This window comes from Hyla sarda, chromosome 6, assembly GCF_029499605.1.
Source record: "Hyla sarda isolate aHylSar1 chromosome 6, aHylSar1.hap1, whole genome shotgun sequence".
Classification (NCBI taxonomy): domain Eukaryota; kingdom Metazoa; phylum Chordata; class Amphibia; order Anura; family Hylidae; genus Hyla; species Hyla sarda.
Genome location: NC_079194.1, coordinates 258,764,387 through 258,782,627, shown reverse-complemented (window position 1 = coordinate 258,782,627; position 18,241 = coordinate 258,764,387). Strand labels below are relative to the sequence as shown.

Sequence of the window (18,241 nt, the reverse complement as noted above, 5' to 3'; positions counted from 1 at the left end):
AATTTACCCACAATGCACGTTAGACTTACCGGTCTATAATTGCCTGGCGAAGACCTAGAGCCCTTCTTGAAGATTGGTACCACATTAGCCTTGCGCCAGTCCCTTGGCACAATACCAGACACCAGAGAATCTCTAAATATCATGAACAAGGGTACAGATATTACTGAACTTACCTCTCTAAGAACTCTTGGGTGTAGTCCATCCGGCCCTGGAGATTTGCTTACATTTACTTTACTTAATTTACCTTGTACCATCTCTACATTAAGCCAGTTCAATACATTATATGATGTGTTACCAGCACTGACCTGGCCAATGTCAGCTCCTTCTTCCATAGTATATACAGAACTAAAGAACCCATTCAGTAGCTCCGCCTTCTCTTGATCGCCCGTGACAACCTCCCCATTATCATTATTAAGGGGTCCTACATGCTCTGTCCTTGGTTTTTTTGTATTTATATATCTAAAAAAATATTTAGGATTAGTTTTGCTTTCTTTGGCCACCTGTCTCTCATTTTGAATTTTTGCTGTTTTTATTACATTTTTACAGATTTTATTAAGCTCCTTGTACTGTTTAAATGTTATTGCTGACCCATCAGATTTGAATTTTTTGAAGGATATTTTTTTGTTGTTTATTGCTCTTTTAACCTCATTTGTCAGCCATGTAGGATTTAGTTTTAATTGTTTATATTTGTTCCCCTTTGGTATATATTTAGCTGTATAGTTATTTAGAGTTGATTTAAAGATGTCCCATTTACCTTCTGTATCAGTATTTGACAACACCTCCCCCCAGTCTATGTCCTGTAGTGCAGCCCTCAACCCAGGGAAGTTTGCCTTTTTAAAGTTATATGTTTTTGCTTTCCCCATCTGTCTTTGTTTTCTACATTTTAAGTCAAAAGTAACTACCGTATATACTCGAGTATAGGCCGAGTTTTTCAGCACGATTTTTCGTGCTGAAAACACCCCCCTCGGCTTATACTCGAGTGAACTCCCCCACCCGCAGTGGTCTTCAACCTGCGGACCTCCAGAGGTTTCAAAACTACAACTCCCAGCAAGCCCGGGCAGCCATCGACTGTCCGGGCTTGCTGGGAGTTGTAGTTTTGAAACCTCCGGAGGTCCGCAGGTTGAAGACCACTGCGGCCTTCAACATCATCCAGCCCCCTCTCACCCCCTTTAGTTCTGAGTACTCACCTCCGCTCGGCGCTGGTCCGGTCCTGCAGGACTGTCCGGTGAGGAGGTGGTCCGGTGGGATACTGGTTCCGGGCTGCTATCTTCACCGGGGAGGCCTCTTCTAAGCGCTTCGGGCCCGGCCTCAGAATAGTCACGTTGCCGTGACAACGACGCAGAGGTGCGTTCATTGCCAACGTAATTCTGCGTCATTGTCAAGGCAACGGCTCTATTCCGGGCCGGAAGCGCGGAGAAGAGGCGCCCCCGGTGAAGATAGCAGCCCGGACCACCTCCCCACCGGACCACCTCCTCTCCGGACAGCCCTGCAGGACCGGACCAGCGCCGAGCGGAGGTGAGTACTCAGAACTAAAGGGGGTGAGAGGGGGGCTGGATGATGTTGAAGGCCGCAGTGGTCTTCAACCTGCGGACCTCCGGAGGTTTCAAAACTACAACTCCCAGCAAGCCCGGACAGCCGATGGCTGCCCGGGCTTGCTGGGAGTTGTAGTTTTGAAACCTCTGGAGGTCCGCAGGTTGAAGACCACTGAGGGCGAATGATGAGAAGAGGATGATGAAGGGGGGGGTGTGGGGATGATGAAGGGGGGGGGGTGTGGGATGATAAGGGGATGATGAAGGGGGGATGTGTGGGATGATAAGGGGATGATGAAGGGGGGATGTGCGGGATGATAAGGGGATGATGAAGGGGGGATGTGTGGGATGATGACAAGGGGATGATGAAGGGGGGATGTGTGGGATGATAAGGGGATGATGAAGGGGGGATGTGTGGGATGATAAGGGGATGATGAAGGGGGGATGTGTGGGATGATAAGGGGATGATGAAGGGGGGATGTGTGGGATGATGACAAGGGGATGATGATGAGGATGTTAATGACGGGTCTGGATGATGACAGGGGGGGGATGAGGTATTTCCCACCCTAGGCTTATACTCGAGTCAATAACTTTTCCTGGGATTTTGGGTTGAAATTAGGGGTCTCGGCTTATACTCGGGTCGGCTTATACTCGAGTATATACGGTATATTGTGGTCGCTATTACCAAGGTTTTCCCACACAGTTACATTACCAATCAGCTCTGCGTTGTTGGAAATGATCAGATCCAACAAGGCATCACTTCTTGTTGGGTCCTCCACAAACTGGCCCATAAAATTATCCTGCAATAAATTTAGGAATTTTCTCCCCTTTGTAGTTTTAGCCAACCCCGGACCCCAATCTATATCTGGATAGTTAAAATCTCCCATTATTACCACTGTACCTGCCCGGGCGGCCCTCTCTATTTGTTTATACAGCCGACCTTCTATCTCTTCAGTGATATTAGGGGGTCTGTAGATTACACCAAATATTATTTTTTCAGTATTTCCCTCCTTTTGTAATTCTACCCACAGTGATTCCACATCCTCAGAATCATCACACACTATGGCATCGTTCACACTGACTTTCATACCACTTCTTACATACAGACAGACTCCCCCACCTTTTCTGTTCATTCTATCCTTGCGAAACAATGTAAACCCCTGCAGATTAACGGCCCAGTCATGCGAGGAGTCCAGCCATGTCTCAGTGACCCCAACTATATCAATATGTTCCTCCAGTATCAAGGCCTCAAGCTCCCCCATTTTATTTGCTAGGCTTCTGGCATTTGTGAACATACACTTTACATTTCCATTAAGTTTTACACATATAGTCTCACTAATGGGATTTTCAGAGTTATTGGGGTTAATGTTAATGGAGCAGAAAAAGCTACAACCAAAGTAAAAAAGGAAAAATTGCTTACGTGAAAGAAAATTATCAACAGGCTGAAACCAGTTGATAAATAAGTCACACATAAGCAAAAAAAAAGTAAGGAAAAAATTACTAAAAAAAAGAATACATAAGCAAACATTGATAAATGCCCCTCATTGTGTATGTGAATCAATATATAATTTATTTGGAATATTCATTTTCCTTATAAGCAGAGAGCTTCAAAGTAAAAAAAAAAAAAAAAAATGCTAAATTTTAAATTTTTTCATCAAATTTTGGAATTTTTCACCAAGAAATGATGCAAGTATCGACAAAATTTTACCATTAACATAAAGTAGAATATGTCGCGAAAAAACATTCTCTGAATCAGAATTAAAGGTAAAAGCATCCCAGAGTTATTAATGCTTAAAGTGAAAGTGGTCAGATGTTCAAAAAATTGCTGAGTCCTACAGTGAAAACTGGCTGGGTCCTTAAGGGGTTAAAGGGGTACTCCAACACTTAGACATCTTATCCCCTATCCAAAGGATAGGGGATAAGATGCCTGATTGCGGGGGTCCCGCCGCTGGGGACCTCCATGATCTTACACACCGCACCCCATTAAAATCCGTCCCCGGAGTGAACAGGTCTGATTACTGTCGATCACGGGGCCGGAGCATTGTGACATCACGCTCCGCCCCCTCAATGCAAGCCTATGGGAGGGGGCGTGACAGCTGTCACGCCCCCTCCCATAGACTTGCATTGAGGGGTCGGGGCATGATGCCACACGGGGGCGGAGTCCCGACGTCACGATCTTCCATTCCCGTGGTCGGGAGCCAGAACCTCCAGCGCTGCCAGAAGCAGATACAGGTGGGTGCTGCATGCTATATTGCGGGGGGTCCCCAGCAGCGGGACCCCCACGATCAGACATCTTATCCCCTATCCTTTCGATTGGGGATAAGATGTCTAGGGGTGGAGTACCCCTTTAAAATCTAATATGTAATACGAGCACCCCTCTGCACATCACTGGTCTTGACCTGAGAAGACAGAAAAGGAGCTCTGCCTTTAGAGAGTGTGACATGATGTCAAAGCTTCAAGATAGAGAGCAGAGCTGATATGGAGGGATCTGTGCTTTAAAGCTCTGTAACATAATATTAGTAAGTTGCTTTATTATCTTTTTGACACCATACAAAGGTTGTTTCTTTTGTTAGACAACCTCTTTTAACCCCTTAAGGACCGGGGTTTTTTCCGTTTTTGCATTTTCGTTTTTTGCTCCTTGCCTTTAAAAAATCATAACTCTTTCAATTTTGCACCTAAAAATCCATATGATGGCTTATTTTTTGCACCACCAATTCTACTTTGTAATGACGTCAGTCATTGTGCCCAAAAATCTACGGTGAAACGGGAAAAAAAATCATTGTGAGACAAAATTGAAAAAAAAAACGCCATTTTGTAACTTTTGGGGGCTTCCGTTTCTACGTAGTAAATTTTTCGGTAAAAATGACCCCTTATCTTTATTCTGTAGGTCCATACGATTAAAATGATACCCTACTTATACAGGTTTGAATTTGTCGCACTTCTGGAAAAAATCATAACTTCATGCAGAAAAATTTATACGTTTAAAATTGTCATCTTCTGACCCCTATAACTTTTTTATTTTTCCGTGTATGGGGCGGTATGAGGGCTCATTTTTTGCGCCGTGATCTGAAGTTTTTAACGGTACCATTTTTGCATTGATAGGACTTATTGATCGCTTTTTATTCATTTTTTCATGATATAAAAAGTGACCAAAAATGCACTATTTTGGACTTTGGAATTTTTTTGCGCGCACGCCATTGACCGTGCGGTTTAATTAACGATATATTTTTATAATTCGGACATTTCCGCACGCGGCGATACCATTTATGTTTATTTTTATTTTTATTTACACTGTGTTTTTTCTTTTATGGGAAAAGGGGGGTGATTCAAACTTTTAATAGGGAAGGGGTTAAATGATGTTTATTCACTTTTTTTTTGCACTTTTTTTTTGCAGTGTTATAGGTCCCATAGGGACCTATAACACTGCACACACTGATCTTTTACATTGATCACTGGTTTCTCATAAGAAACCAGTGATCGATGATTCTGCCGCATGACTGCTCATGCCTGGATCTCAGGCACTGAGCAGTCATTCGGCGATCGGACAGCGAGGAGGCAGGTAGGGGCCCTCCCGCTGTCCTGTCAGCTGTTCGGGATGCCGCGATTTCACCGCGGCTATCCCGAACAGCCCACTGAGCTAGCCGGCATGCTTTCGGTTTCACTTTAGACGCGGCGTTCAACTTTGAACGCCGCGTCTAAAGGGTTAATAGCGCGCGGCACAGCGATCAATGCCGCGCGCTATTAGCCACGGGTCCCGGCCGTTGTTAGAGGCCGGGCCCGACCCGCTATGACGCGGGGCCACGCCGTGGCCCCGCGTTATAGATCGGGAGTGGACACATGACGTTCCAGTACGTCATGTGTCCTTAAGGGGTTAAAGGTGTTGTGCGCTGCCCCGCCTTTAGGAGCTCGGCTCGCATCGTCCGGAAGTTAATTACTCCGAACGCTGTGTGCGGGCTTCCGTGTTCGCGGCTGCCCCCTCGTGACGTCATGCCCTCCCTCTCATGACGTCACTCCTGGTCCCTCAACCAAAGTCTATGGGAAGGGGGCGTGACAGCGGTCGCGCCCCCTTCCCATAGACTTTCGTTGAGGGGGCGGGCGTGACGTCCCGAGGGGGCGGCCGCGAACACGGAAGCCCGCACACAGCGTTCGGAGTAATGAACTTCCGTACGCTGCAAGCGGAGTTCCAAAAGGCAGGGCAGCGCACAACCCCTTTAAAGGGGTTATCCACCGTACAGTGATTTTAGTAAGTACCTGGCAGACAGTAATGGACATGCTTAGGAAGGATCTGCGCTTGTCTTGGGGCTAAATGGCTATGTTGTGAGATTACCATAACACTGTGGCTAGCTTTTTTTGAACTCTGATTTCCTGTTTGACTTTTCTTTTTCTGACTACAAATCCCACAATTCCATTTCCCTCCCTCCCACACATCAGCCATTGAAACACAAATGAGCTGCATCCATTCAAAGACCTGTGGTTTTCAATCAGGGTGCCTACAGCTGTTGCATTAGTTGCAGATTGATCTCTCTTCCACCAAGTGATCCTTCCACCCATTAAAGCAGACAGGCTCCCTGTCATTAGCTGACTAGTGAGGTCAGGTCTCGGCCACATTGCAACCTGGGAAAAATCTGAGACAACAGTCATTTTGTATGCTGTTAAATAATAAATATTGGGGTGAAAATCGCATAAGAATTGTGAGAAAACCATCACACACAGGTACAGACACTATATTATTAATTAACTTAACTTTACAGCCCCTGTAGCATAGTCAAAGAAAAAAATTCCTGGAACACCCCTTTAACCTGTTAAAGATGCAGGGCGTAAATAAATGCCCTTGATGTCCTGGACTTTAACATTCACTAAGGTGGTACATTTATGAACTGGTGCATAAAGTAGAACTGTAGTTCAATATAACTTATCCCCTTATTATGCTTATGGCATACCATTACACAGTGAGAGCGGCGATCCACTGGTAGAGCCTGACTAAGTCAGGCTGCAACATTGAGTCGGCGATCAATGGCAGGAGGCAGGTAAAGGAACCCATTTTAGCTGATCTTACCCCCGCAATCACATTGCCTAGTTCCACTAGGTTGCGAGGAACCTTAAAGGAGAACTGTAGTGCACTATAACTTAGAAGTTATAGATTGCAGGAGTCCGACAGCTATCTCCTGTATGGGGCTGCGGCAGTATGCTGGAAGGGGGTTCCAGCATACTGCCGCAGCCCCATACAGGAGATAGCTGTCGGACTCCTGCAATCTATAACTTCTAAGTTATAGTGCACTACAGTTCTCCTTTAAGGTTCCTCGCAACCTAGTGGAACTAGGCAATGTGATTGCGGGGGTACGATCAGCTAAAATGGGTTCCTTTACCTGCCTCCTGCCATTGATCGCCGACTCAATGTTGCAGCCTGACTTAGTCAAGCTCTACCAGTGGATCGCCGCTCTCACTGTGTAATGGTATGCCATAAGCATAATACACAGGGATGTGGAAATTCTATCGCCCGATGCCCTGGACATGTAGTTCCGGGTGCCGGGCAGGTGAATTTTTCCTGCATTTTGCCCTGTAACGGGAAAGCAGGGCCGGACCGACTTCCCCCTTTATTTTTATAACGTCGGTGTGAGGTGCAGAGTGAGGGGAGGAGTGGACGCAGACTTGCATGGGGTGCAAGTCTGCACCTCACACCGGCACTCTGGGTGTACGGAGCAGGCTCCCGACTCGAGCCCACCCTATACCCGGCGGCCCCCAGCTGATTTCAGTAGCTGGGGGCCGCCGTTAATAGCCCGGCATGCGGCGATCGCCACGGTCGGTTAATAACCCTTTAGATCGCAGCTGTCAAAGTTAACAGTGGCATCTGAAGGGATCATATAACCATCCCTGGTGGTCTAGTGGGGTGGATGTCCCCACCGACGACGACTCACTATGGTGGTAGCCGGAGGACTTACCTCTCGATTCATGGCTGCCCCCGTGGTGCTGCCGTGAGCAGGCTCAACCAAATGAACACAGTTCAATAGAACTGCATTGATCTGTATGAGGGATCTAATGATTCCTCCTAATAGTGTATTTAAAAAAAAAAAAAAGTTTAATAAAAGTTTAAAAAAACACCCATTAACCCCTTCCATGTTAAAAGTTCTTATCACCCCCTTTTCCCATTTTCTATATAAAAATATCTAAACATAATAAAAATAAACATATTTAGTATTGGCACTTGCATAATTGTCTGAACAATTAAAATATAACATTATATATCCGGTACGGTTAATGAGGTAAACGTAAAAAAATAACAAATCACAGAATAGCTTTTTCTTATGTTTATAACATCATATCCCAGAAAAAAATTTATTAAAGTGTTCAAAAAGTCTGATCAATACCAAAATGGTACCGATATGGCCCAAAAAATTTGCCCATATACAGCCCAATATACAGAAAAATAAAAATGTTATAGAGTTCAGAATTTTTTTTTCAAATATTAAAAAGTAAAAAAAAAAATCTTAGTAAAACAAGCGTAATATGGGTCTGTAGATGGGAAAAAAAAAAAAAAAAGAGTTATGGCTATTATAGGACGAGGAGGAAAAAACTAAAGTGCAGAAACTAATAAAGACCTTATTTATGTACTATTTTGGTTGAAATTATTTTGTCTACCAGGGCAAGTGGATCTTCATGAGGGACAAGTAGATTGTGTTCCATTTTAGTCCCTTGGACAAGTAGTTTTTATTTTTTTTTTTTTTTTTATTTCCACACCCCTGTATACAGTGAATGCAAGTTTCCTATGTGGACTTAAAAAGTGTAAAATAAAAAATAAAAATGTCTAAAATGATGTTTAAAATGATATACACCCCCCCCCTCCCCTAAAATAAGATCTCCCTTATTTTCTCATAAAAAAATAAATAAAAATGTAATAATGAACATATTTGGTAATGCTGCATGCATAATTGTCCAAACTATTAAAATATAAGGTTTACTATCCCGCACAGTAAATGGCATGAACGTAGACAAAAATACCAAACTTTTTATCACATCATATATCAGAAAAAAATGAATAAAAATATATCAAAAAGTCCTATATAAAAAAAATGGTACTGGCAAAAATTAAACATCACGGTGCAAAAAATTAAGCCTCATACATCCGTGTAAAAAAAATAGTTAACCTATATATATTGGGTATCATTTTCATTGTATTGACCCACAGATCAGAGATAATGTATCATTTTTTACCATAAAGTGCACTATGTAAACAACCCCTCTCAAAATTTGCAAAATTACATTTGTCTTAATAATTTCCGCACAAAAAATGTTTTTGTACATTTCATGGTAATGTTATTACAAAGTGCATTTGGTTGGGGAAAAAAATAAGCCCTTGAATTGATCTGTAGGTGGAAAAAGAATTGATCTGTAGGTGGCTATTAAAAAGAGTGGAGGAAAATAATGAAAACGCACAAAAATCTGATGTGTCCTTAAGGGGTTAAAATGATCTGTTAATTAATGTATTGTACCCAATGTTTAGTAAGTAAGCAGTTATTCCCTCCTATCTACAGAATAGGCTGTGGGGTCCCCAACAATCAGACAGGGAAGGGGATACATTTTATCTGTGGAAAACCCCCTTTATGGTTAGGGTCGCACGTAACGGATTTGCAGTGTAAAATACTGCTAGTGACCCGACCCATAGTGTGCCTCGAGCTGTTGCCACACAATTCCGCCGCTCCGAGCAGCCACACAAAGGGCTGTGAGTTGCCGTGCACATGTGCAGTGTACTCAGACATCATGCCTGCTCCACAATGTTGGAGTAGACTGAGAGTGCACTCAGCAACTCGCAGGCCCCTGTGTGGCTGCTCCGAGCGGCAGATTGGCAAGAGCTGGAGGCACACTATGTGTCTGGTCACCGGCAGATCTGCAGCGTAAAATACGTTGCAGATCCGTTATGTGTGACCCTTCCCTTAAAGTGTATTCCCAAAGTTGTACCCTATTCACAGAATAGGGAAAAACAAGCTGATCGGTGTAGGTCAATTTGCTAAAACAATGAAAATTGCCCATTAAACCAATGGTGCATGGCCAGCGCCATAGAAGAAAATTCTAATGCCTGGATATCCACATACAGTATACTGCATATATATGATGCAAGGGATTCAAAGCTACAGATTTTATTTTGCAGATTTCAATGTATACTAAATGATTAAACACAACTTCAAATCCTGTGCATTAAGTATGCACTGTGAATACACCCTTAACCCCATAAGGACACCCCTGTAAATGTATGATGTTACAGCGAGTAACTTTGCACGTGGCTATGAAGAGAGTACAGGAACAGTGCTCGCTTCATAGCATGTGAGCTCCTGCTGCTATCAGCACCCAGGATTCACCGATAGTGGCGGACCGCTGATTTCTTGTGTCTGATTAATCAAGATGGCCATCGGAGCTTCCCTTGCCTGCTCCTGGCCATCTGCAGGAATGTTCTTCCCTGTGGGGACTCAAAATTGTTAAAAGTTTTAATAAAAGGAATAAGCCCCTCCCCTAATTAAAAAATAAGAGTTAGGTCTCTTAGAAGGCAGGGAGAAAAAATGAAAATAAAAAAATTAAAAAGTTTAATGTGTCCTTAAGGTCAAAAAGGGCTATGCTCCTAAACGGTTAGTGTTTCTCCATCGTGGAAATATGTTTACTACACAGTGAATGATATGCCTAGAACTGTTTACTCTAAATGATGTGTGTCAAATGTTTCTTCATAGAGGCCTGCAGCCATTTGGGTGCCAGTGTATTGTGTCTGGGTTTGACATGAAATGTTTTTTATTTATATGTACATCTTTAATTCTTTATCGATCTTTATTATGTATGATATGTTATCTCATTTGAACAGAAGGTTGACATTTATATTCCTATTTTATATCTTCTTCCATAAGACTGGTGGTGACCCGGTATCTGTCTTTACTTATGAAATCCATCCTGGAACAGAAGAACAGACACAAGCTGCTAAATCAGCCCTCAAAAGAATCAAGACTTTAAGACACCCAAATATCTTAGCATATGTTGATGGCTTAGAGGTAATGGTTGTTCTGAGTAGAATTTCTGTTTTGATCATAGTAACTGTAATAACTGTTGGCTTATTAAATAAAAATTGTGCAAATCAGTGTACAAAACTTGGATCAAATTATGATACATTGTGGTTATGTTTAAAGTGTTACTGTCATTAGTAAGAAAAAAATAAATAAATGCTTAAATCAGTGTAGTAATGTGCCCTAAGACCTGTATGCATAATAATATGCATGTGTTAATATGTAAAATACCTTACATATTAGGCTGGGGTCTATGTATTATTTTAATGAGTCTTTCTGAATTTCTCTGAGAGGCTGGGGGTGTTTCCCATGGAGTATGATGAGCTCCTCTCCTTCCCCCTCTTCCTCCGCCATCATGAGGTCTGCACAAACATTTTTACATTTGCTAAACGTTCTACCTAAATGCATGTTCCTAATGCAGCCACGTGGAACTATATGGTGCAAGGACAGAAGAAAAACCTACATTTTGTACCAAAAAAGAGAGATTTTTACATCTTCACATCTTAGTGACCTCTGCTTTGTGCATGCTTTTTATAATCCTAAAGCAGCCATGTGGAACCTATATGGTGCAAATATACAAGAAATAAGTTTGCATATAAATTATAGTTTAGCACCCTGTATTGCTTCTCACTGTGCATGTAAATGCATCTCTTCTTAAAGACTGTAAGCTGTCTGGATCGTGTCTGTGCTCTAAGGCACAGCATGGAGATAACCACACCTCCCTCATCCTCACCTCAGATATTTTGGTCCTTTTTTTTTTGATTGACTAAAAGGCTGTATTTGCAGGGTTTGTTTGCAAAAGTAAAAAGACAGAGACCCCTAGTGGCCATTTGTTAAACCCTTTTTTGACATCTTTAGCAATTCAATTTTTTTAATGACTTATATTAGGAAAATGCTTAGTTTTTAAGGAAGTATTAAATGGAAAAAAGTTGTTTCTAACAACAGTAACGCCTCAATAAAACAAAATGAAGCCTTGTTCAGATATTACAGTATATACAAAAAGATTACGCATAGGAACTAGATGCGGCATAACAGTAAAGAAAACCACGTACTGTAATATATAGTGGACAGCATGTTCAGCAGTGCACGTATACGTTGGTGACAGCAATATCAGTAACTTTTGTAATTAAACATTAGGGGGAAAAAGAATGGTAAATGGAGGGGAAGAGGGGGGCTGTGGGTTTCTGTGTGTTGCATGATGAAAGTCACCTGCTATTTCTGTCAGGTACACAATTAGGATGTGTAAGGCTATGTTCTACTGGCGTAAAATGTGCAGAATGTCCGCACGGAAAACACAAGCGGACATTCCGTACATTGGAATAATCCTGCGGGCACTAGGACCGCTCGTAAATGCAAGTGAAATGCGCAAAAAGAATAGATAAGCCTATTCTTTATGCAGTTGCCGGAATTGGGATTTTCACCGCAGAATCATCTGCCACAGAAGTTCCACTGTGTGAACAGTGCAGGTACATTCACACGGGCGGGTTTACAGTGAGTTTCCTGCTTCAAGTTTGAGATGCGGAATTGGATTCCGCCAGGAGATTGAATAGATGTCAGAACAGAGTTCTGATGCTAAGCATTTTGTTTAATTTTATTCTGTGTGTCAATTACAGCACTTTACATTGTCATTTTTTTTTCTGTACAGTGAGCTTAGAAGAGATTCCCCACAAAACTGTGCAGTTGCATGTTTTTCAATGTGACCCCACACATTCTTTTATATTAAAAAAAAAAATAAAAAATTTTTATATTAAAAAAACAACGTAACATACGGATTTTCATCCCTGTACTGACATATGACAGAGAGGCAATGTGATCTTAAAACATTAAAGGACAACTGTAGTGGAACACTTTTTTTATATGCCCAGGCCTCAAAAATAAACAAGATAAAATTATACATACTTTCCTACGTGCCCCTGTTGGTCTGGAACAGGCCTCATGGTCCAGCTGTGCTGATGTCATTCCACTTCCTGGGGACGGGGGTGCCGCAGAGCCGTCGGCGTATCACCGGCCGTAGCGATGTCCCGCCCAGGCCGGTGATAGGCTGAGCCCACTGTCACGTAACAAGCCAGCCAGAGCTCCTTACATGACAGTGGGCTCAGCCTATCACCGACCGGGGCGGGACATCGCTATGGCCGGTCATACACCGACGGCTCTGCGGCGTCCCCGTCCCCAGGAAGTGGAATGACGTCAGCACTGCCGGACCGTGAGGCCTGTGCCGGACCAATGGGGGCTCGTAGGAAGGTGTGTATAAGTTTATTCATTCTATTTTTGAGGCCCGGGCACGGGCATGTATAAAAGTGTTCCACTACAGTTGTCCTTTAAGTACATGACACAATTGGAGAGGATCAGACTTATCCTCTAAAGTGCCACAGAAATATTACCCTCCCACCCCACCACCCCTGAAAACTCCAGCCTAAGCTTCACCATAACATAAAAGGCTAATAAGGTCACCCCACGAAAAATGGATTAAAGTCCCACAGGATAAATACAGCCCAATGGGGTGTGCATGGCTATAGTTGACCACTAAGGGAACCTGCCAGCGCTCTCTTTAAATACCACATAGATTCCTTTTAAAAGGGGTCAAGTTATCTCATCATCCGTCAAAAATATATTTTTGAAAAAGTATTTGGCAGATTTTTCTGCCATCCTCCCCACCTCCAGAAACAAATGTTTCATCTGTTGGAGCACTTCATCCACAGACGGCATGTCAGGCACCAGCCAATGCGCCAATAGTCATCTCTTTGCCACTAGAAGAAAGGTGTGAACCAACAAAGGCAAAGTGGAGTCATGCTCCGGTATGTGACCCCACACATTTTTTTTTCTTTATTATGGTTTTACAATACATTATGTGGTAAAATGAAGGGTAAGAATAAAAAGTACAACTTATCCTACTAATAAAAAATGCTCAAACGCCTATGGATGGAAAAATTTATAATATTATGGATGTTAGATGGTGAGGAGAAAATGATATGTGAGTGAATGAAAATTGCTGCAAAGGGAAGAGGTTAATCAAGTTGCTTTGTTTTTTATTTAAGCAACAATAAAAAATGTAGTTGCAAAGATGTACGGTGCTTAATATCAAATCAGAATGAATGCGATTGTAACATTCCAGCACATTCCTTTCCCATCTTGTTGCAGACAGACAAATGCTTATACATAGTGACTGAACCAGTTACCACTTTGGGAACGTACATAAAGTCAAGGACTGACACTGGAGGAATCAGTGAGCTGGAAATTTCTTGGGGTCTCCACCAGATAGTGGTGAGTGTATTTCTCATACTGTTTTTATGAAATCTATTTTTGTGTTAAAATACATTCTATTTATTCCTTTCTTTGGATTTAGAAAGCACTCAGTTTTCTGACGAATGATTGTAACCTCATTCACAACAATGTGTATATGTCAGCTGTGTTTGTGGACCGGGCAGGGGAGTGGAAACTTGGGGGCCTAGACTATATGTACCCAGCTGGTAGCGAAGAAAATGCCCCCAAAAAAGGCCCTGAACTGGAGAAGTATAATCCACCTGAGAAGTCAGACCGTGCAAAGACTTCTGTCGAGAAGTGGTATGTGAGACCCACTGAGAAGCCTTTTATGTATATCTTTTCTCTGTGATTGACACGGTATAGAATGATTTTGATCTCCATGTAACAGGTCTGCAGACATGTGGTGTCTTGGCTGCTTAATCTGGGAGGTATTTAATGGTCCTCTTCCCCGCCCCACTGCTCTTCGTTCACTTGGAAAGGTATGCTGTGCATTAAAAACTGATTGAATTAATGTGTCTTGCTGTTATGGTATGGTCACATGGCTTTTTTGTAGAAGAAAACAAAAGGTGGTGGTGGACATACGGGGGTAGCAGAGTGCTGATTTCTTTATCATTGGTAAGCTGGTATATATGTTTCATTTTATGATTCATTTTTGTGGAAAAACTGCCTGACAACCCCTTTAAACTTATCCCCAATCTATAAGATTGGCAATATACACAAATATATACATATATAAAAAAATTAAGGGAACACAAACACAATGTAACTCCAAGTCAATCACACTTGGCGCACAGCCATCCATGTGCTTGCCAGAGGTAGCCTGACTGCCATTAGGTACCGAGATAAGATCCTCAGACCCCTTGTGAGACCTTATGCTGGTGTGGTTGGCCCTGGGTTCCTCCTAATGCAAGACAATGCTAGACCTCATGTGGCTGGAGTGTGTCAGCAGTTCCTGCAAGAGGAAGGCATTGATGCTATGGACTGTCCCGCCTGTTCCCCAGACCTGAATCTGATTGAGCACATCTGGGACATCATGTCTCGCTCCATCCACCAATGCCACGTTGCACCACAGACTATCCAGGAGTTGCAGATGCTTTAGTACAGGTCTGGGAGGACATCACTCAGGAGACCATCCGCTGCCTAATCAGGAGCATGCCCAGGCATTGTAGGGAGGTCAAACGGGCACGTGGAGGCCACACACACTACTGAGCCTCACGTTGACTTTTTTTTAACTCTTTGTGGACGAAGGGCGTATGCATACGCCCTCGCGTCCCGTCACTTAAGGACGGAGGGCATATCCATACGCCCTCCGTATTTCCGATCACCGCAGCTCGCCGGGCAATGATCGGACCGGGATGACTGCTGATATCTATCAGCAGGTATCCCGTGGCAATGCCTAGGGAGGTCCTGACCCCCCCCCCCCCCCCCATGTCGGCGATCGCAGGTCAATTCAGACAAGCGATTTGCTGCGATCCGGGCCACCCCCTCCTATCCCCTGCCATTGGTCGGTCAGGATGAGTACTAATGGCAGGAGGGGGGCGGGGGGGTTAGAGTTAATTCAACCCCCCCCCCCTCTCTGCCCACCGATCGAAGTCGGGGTGCAGAGCGGGGGGAACACTGGCGGCGAGGAGGGAGCATGGTCCGGCTTACCCGGACCTGCGGAGGCGGCATCCCGGAGCAGCGGCTGCAGCAGGGGGAGCGGCGGCGGAGAAGGCTGCAGTGAAGATCGCAATAAGTGATCTTCACTGTGGCCTTCTAAAAGCTGCAAAACTACAACTCCCTGCATGGCCAAAGGCTTGTCTGGGCATGCTGGGAGTTGTAGTTTTGTAACATCTGGAGGGTCACAGTTTGGAGACAACTGTGTAGTGGTCTCTAAACTGTGGTCCTCCAGATGTTGCAAAACTACAACATTCAGCATGCACTGACTGTCTGGGCATGCTGGGAGTTGTAGTTTTGCAACATCTGAAGTGGCACAGTTTGGAGATCACTATATGGTAGTCTCCAAACTGTAGCCCTCCAGATGTTGTAAAACTACAATGCCGGACCAGACAGTCAGGGATGCTGGTTATGTAGTTCTGCAGTATCTGGCCCTTCAGATGTTGCAGAACTACAACTCCCAGCATGCCTGAACAGTCTAGGCATGCTTGGAGTTGTAGTTTTGAAACATCTGGAGGGCTACAGTTTGGAGGCCACTACTTAGCGGTCTCCAAACTGTTCTTCCCCAGTTGTTGCATAACTACAACTCCTAGCATGCCCAGACTGTCCAGGCATGCTGGGAGTTGTAGTTCTGTAACATCTGAAGGGCCAGATATTGCAGAACTACACGCCCAGCATCCCTGACTGTCTGGCCATGCTGGGAATTGTAGTTTTGCAACAGCTGTAGGCACACTGGTTGGGAAACACTGAGCTAGAGTCTGTTTCCTAACTCAGTGATTCCAACCCGTGTGCCTCCAGCTGTTTCAAAACTACAACTCCCAGAGTCCACTGACAGACCGTACATGCTGGGAGTTGTAGTCTTGCAACAGCTGGAGGCACATGGGTTGGAATCACTGAGCTAGAGTCTGTTTTCTAACTCAGTGGTTCCCCACCAGTGTGCCTACAGCTGTTGTAAAACGACACCTCCCAGCATGTACGGTCTGTCAGTGCATTCTGGGAGTTGTCATTTTGCCACAGCTGAAGGTTTGAGGCAACCCCCCCCCCCCGCATGTGATTGTACGGGGTACATTCACACGGGCGGGTTTACAGTGGGTTTCCTTCAAGGAAACTTACTGTGACCCACTGCCTGTGTGAATGTACCCTAAAAACACTACACTAACAAATAATAAAAAGTAAAACACTACACATACACCCCCTTACACGTCGCCCCCCCCCCCCCCCCCAATAAAAATGAAAAACGTCTCATACGGCAGTGTTTCCTAAACGGCGCCTCCAGCTGTTGCAAAACCACAACTCCCAGTGTTGCCGGACAGCCATAGACTGTCCTGGCAGGTTGGGTGTCTTGCAACAGCTGGAGGCACCCTGTTTGGGAAACACTGCTGTAGGGTTTTGGTGGAGACAAGCCCCACCAAAAATTCAGATTTTGAAATGTTATTTTATCTGCTTTATATCGAAGAGCACTGAGAATAGGAACAATTTAATGAACATTTTGCACTGTGCTGTTCCACAGGATTATTAGATTGCTATATTGTTATTACAGCCTCAAATCGCAGATTATTTTTATAGTTGTTATTGGTATTATTATATTTTATTATTGTGTATTTAATTTAATTAGTGGAGTACAAGGGCCCTGTACATTCCCTATTTAATCTATCATTCTATATTAATACTTATTATTTTTAAACCAGATATCTTTGACCTTTGAGCCCCATTTACTTTTAACATAAAGTGACAGTGGTCAGAATTGCAAAAAATGCTCCCGTCCTTAGGGTTATAATGGGCTCCGTCCCCAAGGAGTTAAGATCATTACCTCAAAGTTGGATCAGCCTGTAGTGTGGTTTTCCACTTAGATTTTTTGTGTGACTCCATATCCAGACCTCCATGGGTTGATACATTTGATTTCCATTTTTATGTGATTTTGTTGTCAGCACATTTAGCTATGTAAAGACAAAAGTATATAATACGATTAGTTCATTCATTCAGATCTAGGATGTGTTATCTTGGTGTTCCCTTTATTTTTTAAGCAATGTATATCTGATCAGTGGGGGGCTCAACCTACCTGACCCCCACCATTCAGGAGAAGGGGAGGTACCTTGTTCCCCGAGTGCATGTGATATGTTCAGCCACCACTCCATTCACCTCTGTGACTTTCAAAGAAAGCTTTATCTTCTTAAGCCCTATAGTGAGCAAATGGAGCAGTGTCTAAGCGTTGTGCACAGCTGTTTCATTTGTTTGAGGGACAAGAATCTCTAGTCTTGTGGTCGGATCAGTTACCTAGTTATCCCCTATACTGTGTATAGATGATAAGTTTAAATCTTGGGATAACGTATTTTAAAGAGAAACTGAAAGCTAGTTCACCTGCACTAAACTCAATATATACTTGGATATAGTGGGGTTGAATTGCTGTAAAAAGAGGGGTTACTCACGTTTTTACGTTAAAGTATTTCCAGAGTTCTGCCTGGTTACATGTCCGTAGGTATTGCGCTCCTATGCGCAATGGAGGCGGGATCCGGCTCGTTCAGCTCCCCTGCCTCCTCACTATTCCCTCTCTGGCCCACCCCTCTCATAAATATGTAAGTTAAAGGAAAACTGTCACATATTTTCTCCCGCACTATCTACCGGTATTGGTGGATAGTGGGGGAGACGCTGATTAAAACGAGCCCTACCTTGGTCTGATCCGCGCCGCCGTTCGTCCGCACTTGTAGTTTTAATCTCTTCGTATATCCGGCTGTAAATGGCAAAGGCAGTGCTTCTGCG

The 18,241-nt window shown here is 43.7% G+C and overlaps 1 protein-coding gene across 1 annotated transcript in view; it reads left to right on the top strand.

Annotated features, from left to right (window-relative positions):
- The window catches only part of SCYL1 (SCY1 like pseudokinase 1), a 74,838-nt gene that overhangs the window by 10,439 nt on the left and 46,158 nt on the right, over positions 1-18,241 (top strand). The window contains exons 2-5 of the mRNA XM_056527075.1: positions 10,415-10,555; positions 13,706-13,828; positions 13,911-14,128; positions 14,217-14,307. Of these exons, the coding sequence (XP_056383050.1) occupies positions 10,415-10,555; positions 13,706-13,828; positions 13,911-14,128; positions 14,217-14,307 (573 nt within the window). The remainder of the gene's footprint in view (positions 1-10,414; positions 10,556-13,705; positions 13,829-13,910; positions 14,129-14,216; positions 14,308-18,241) is intronic.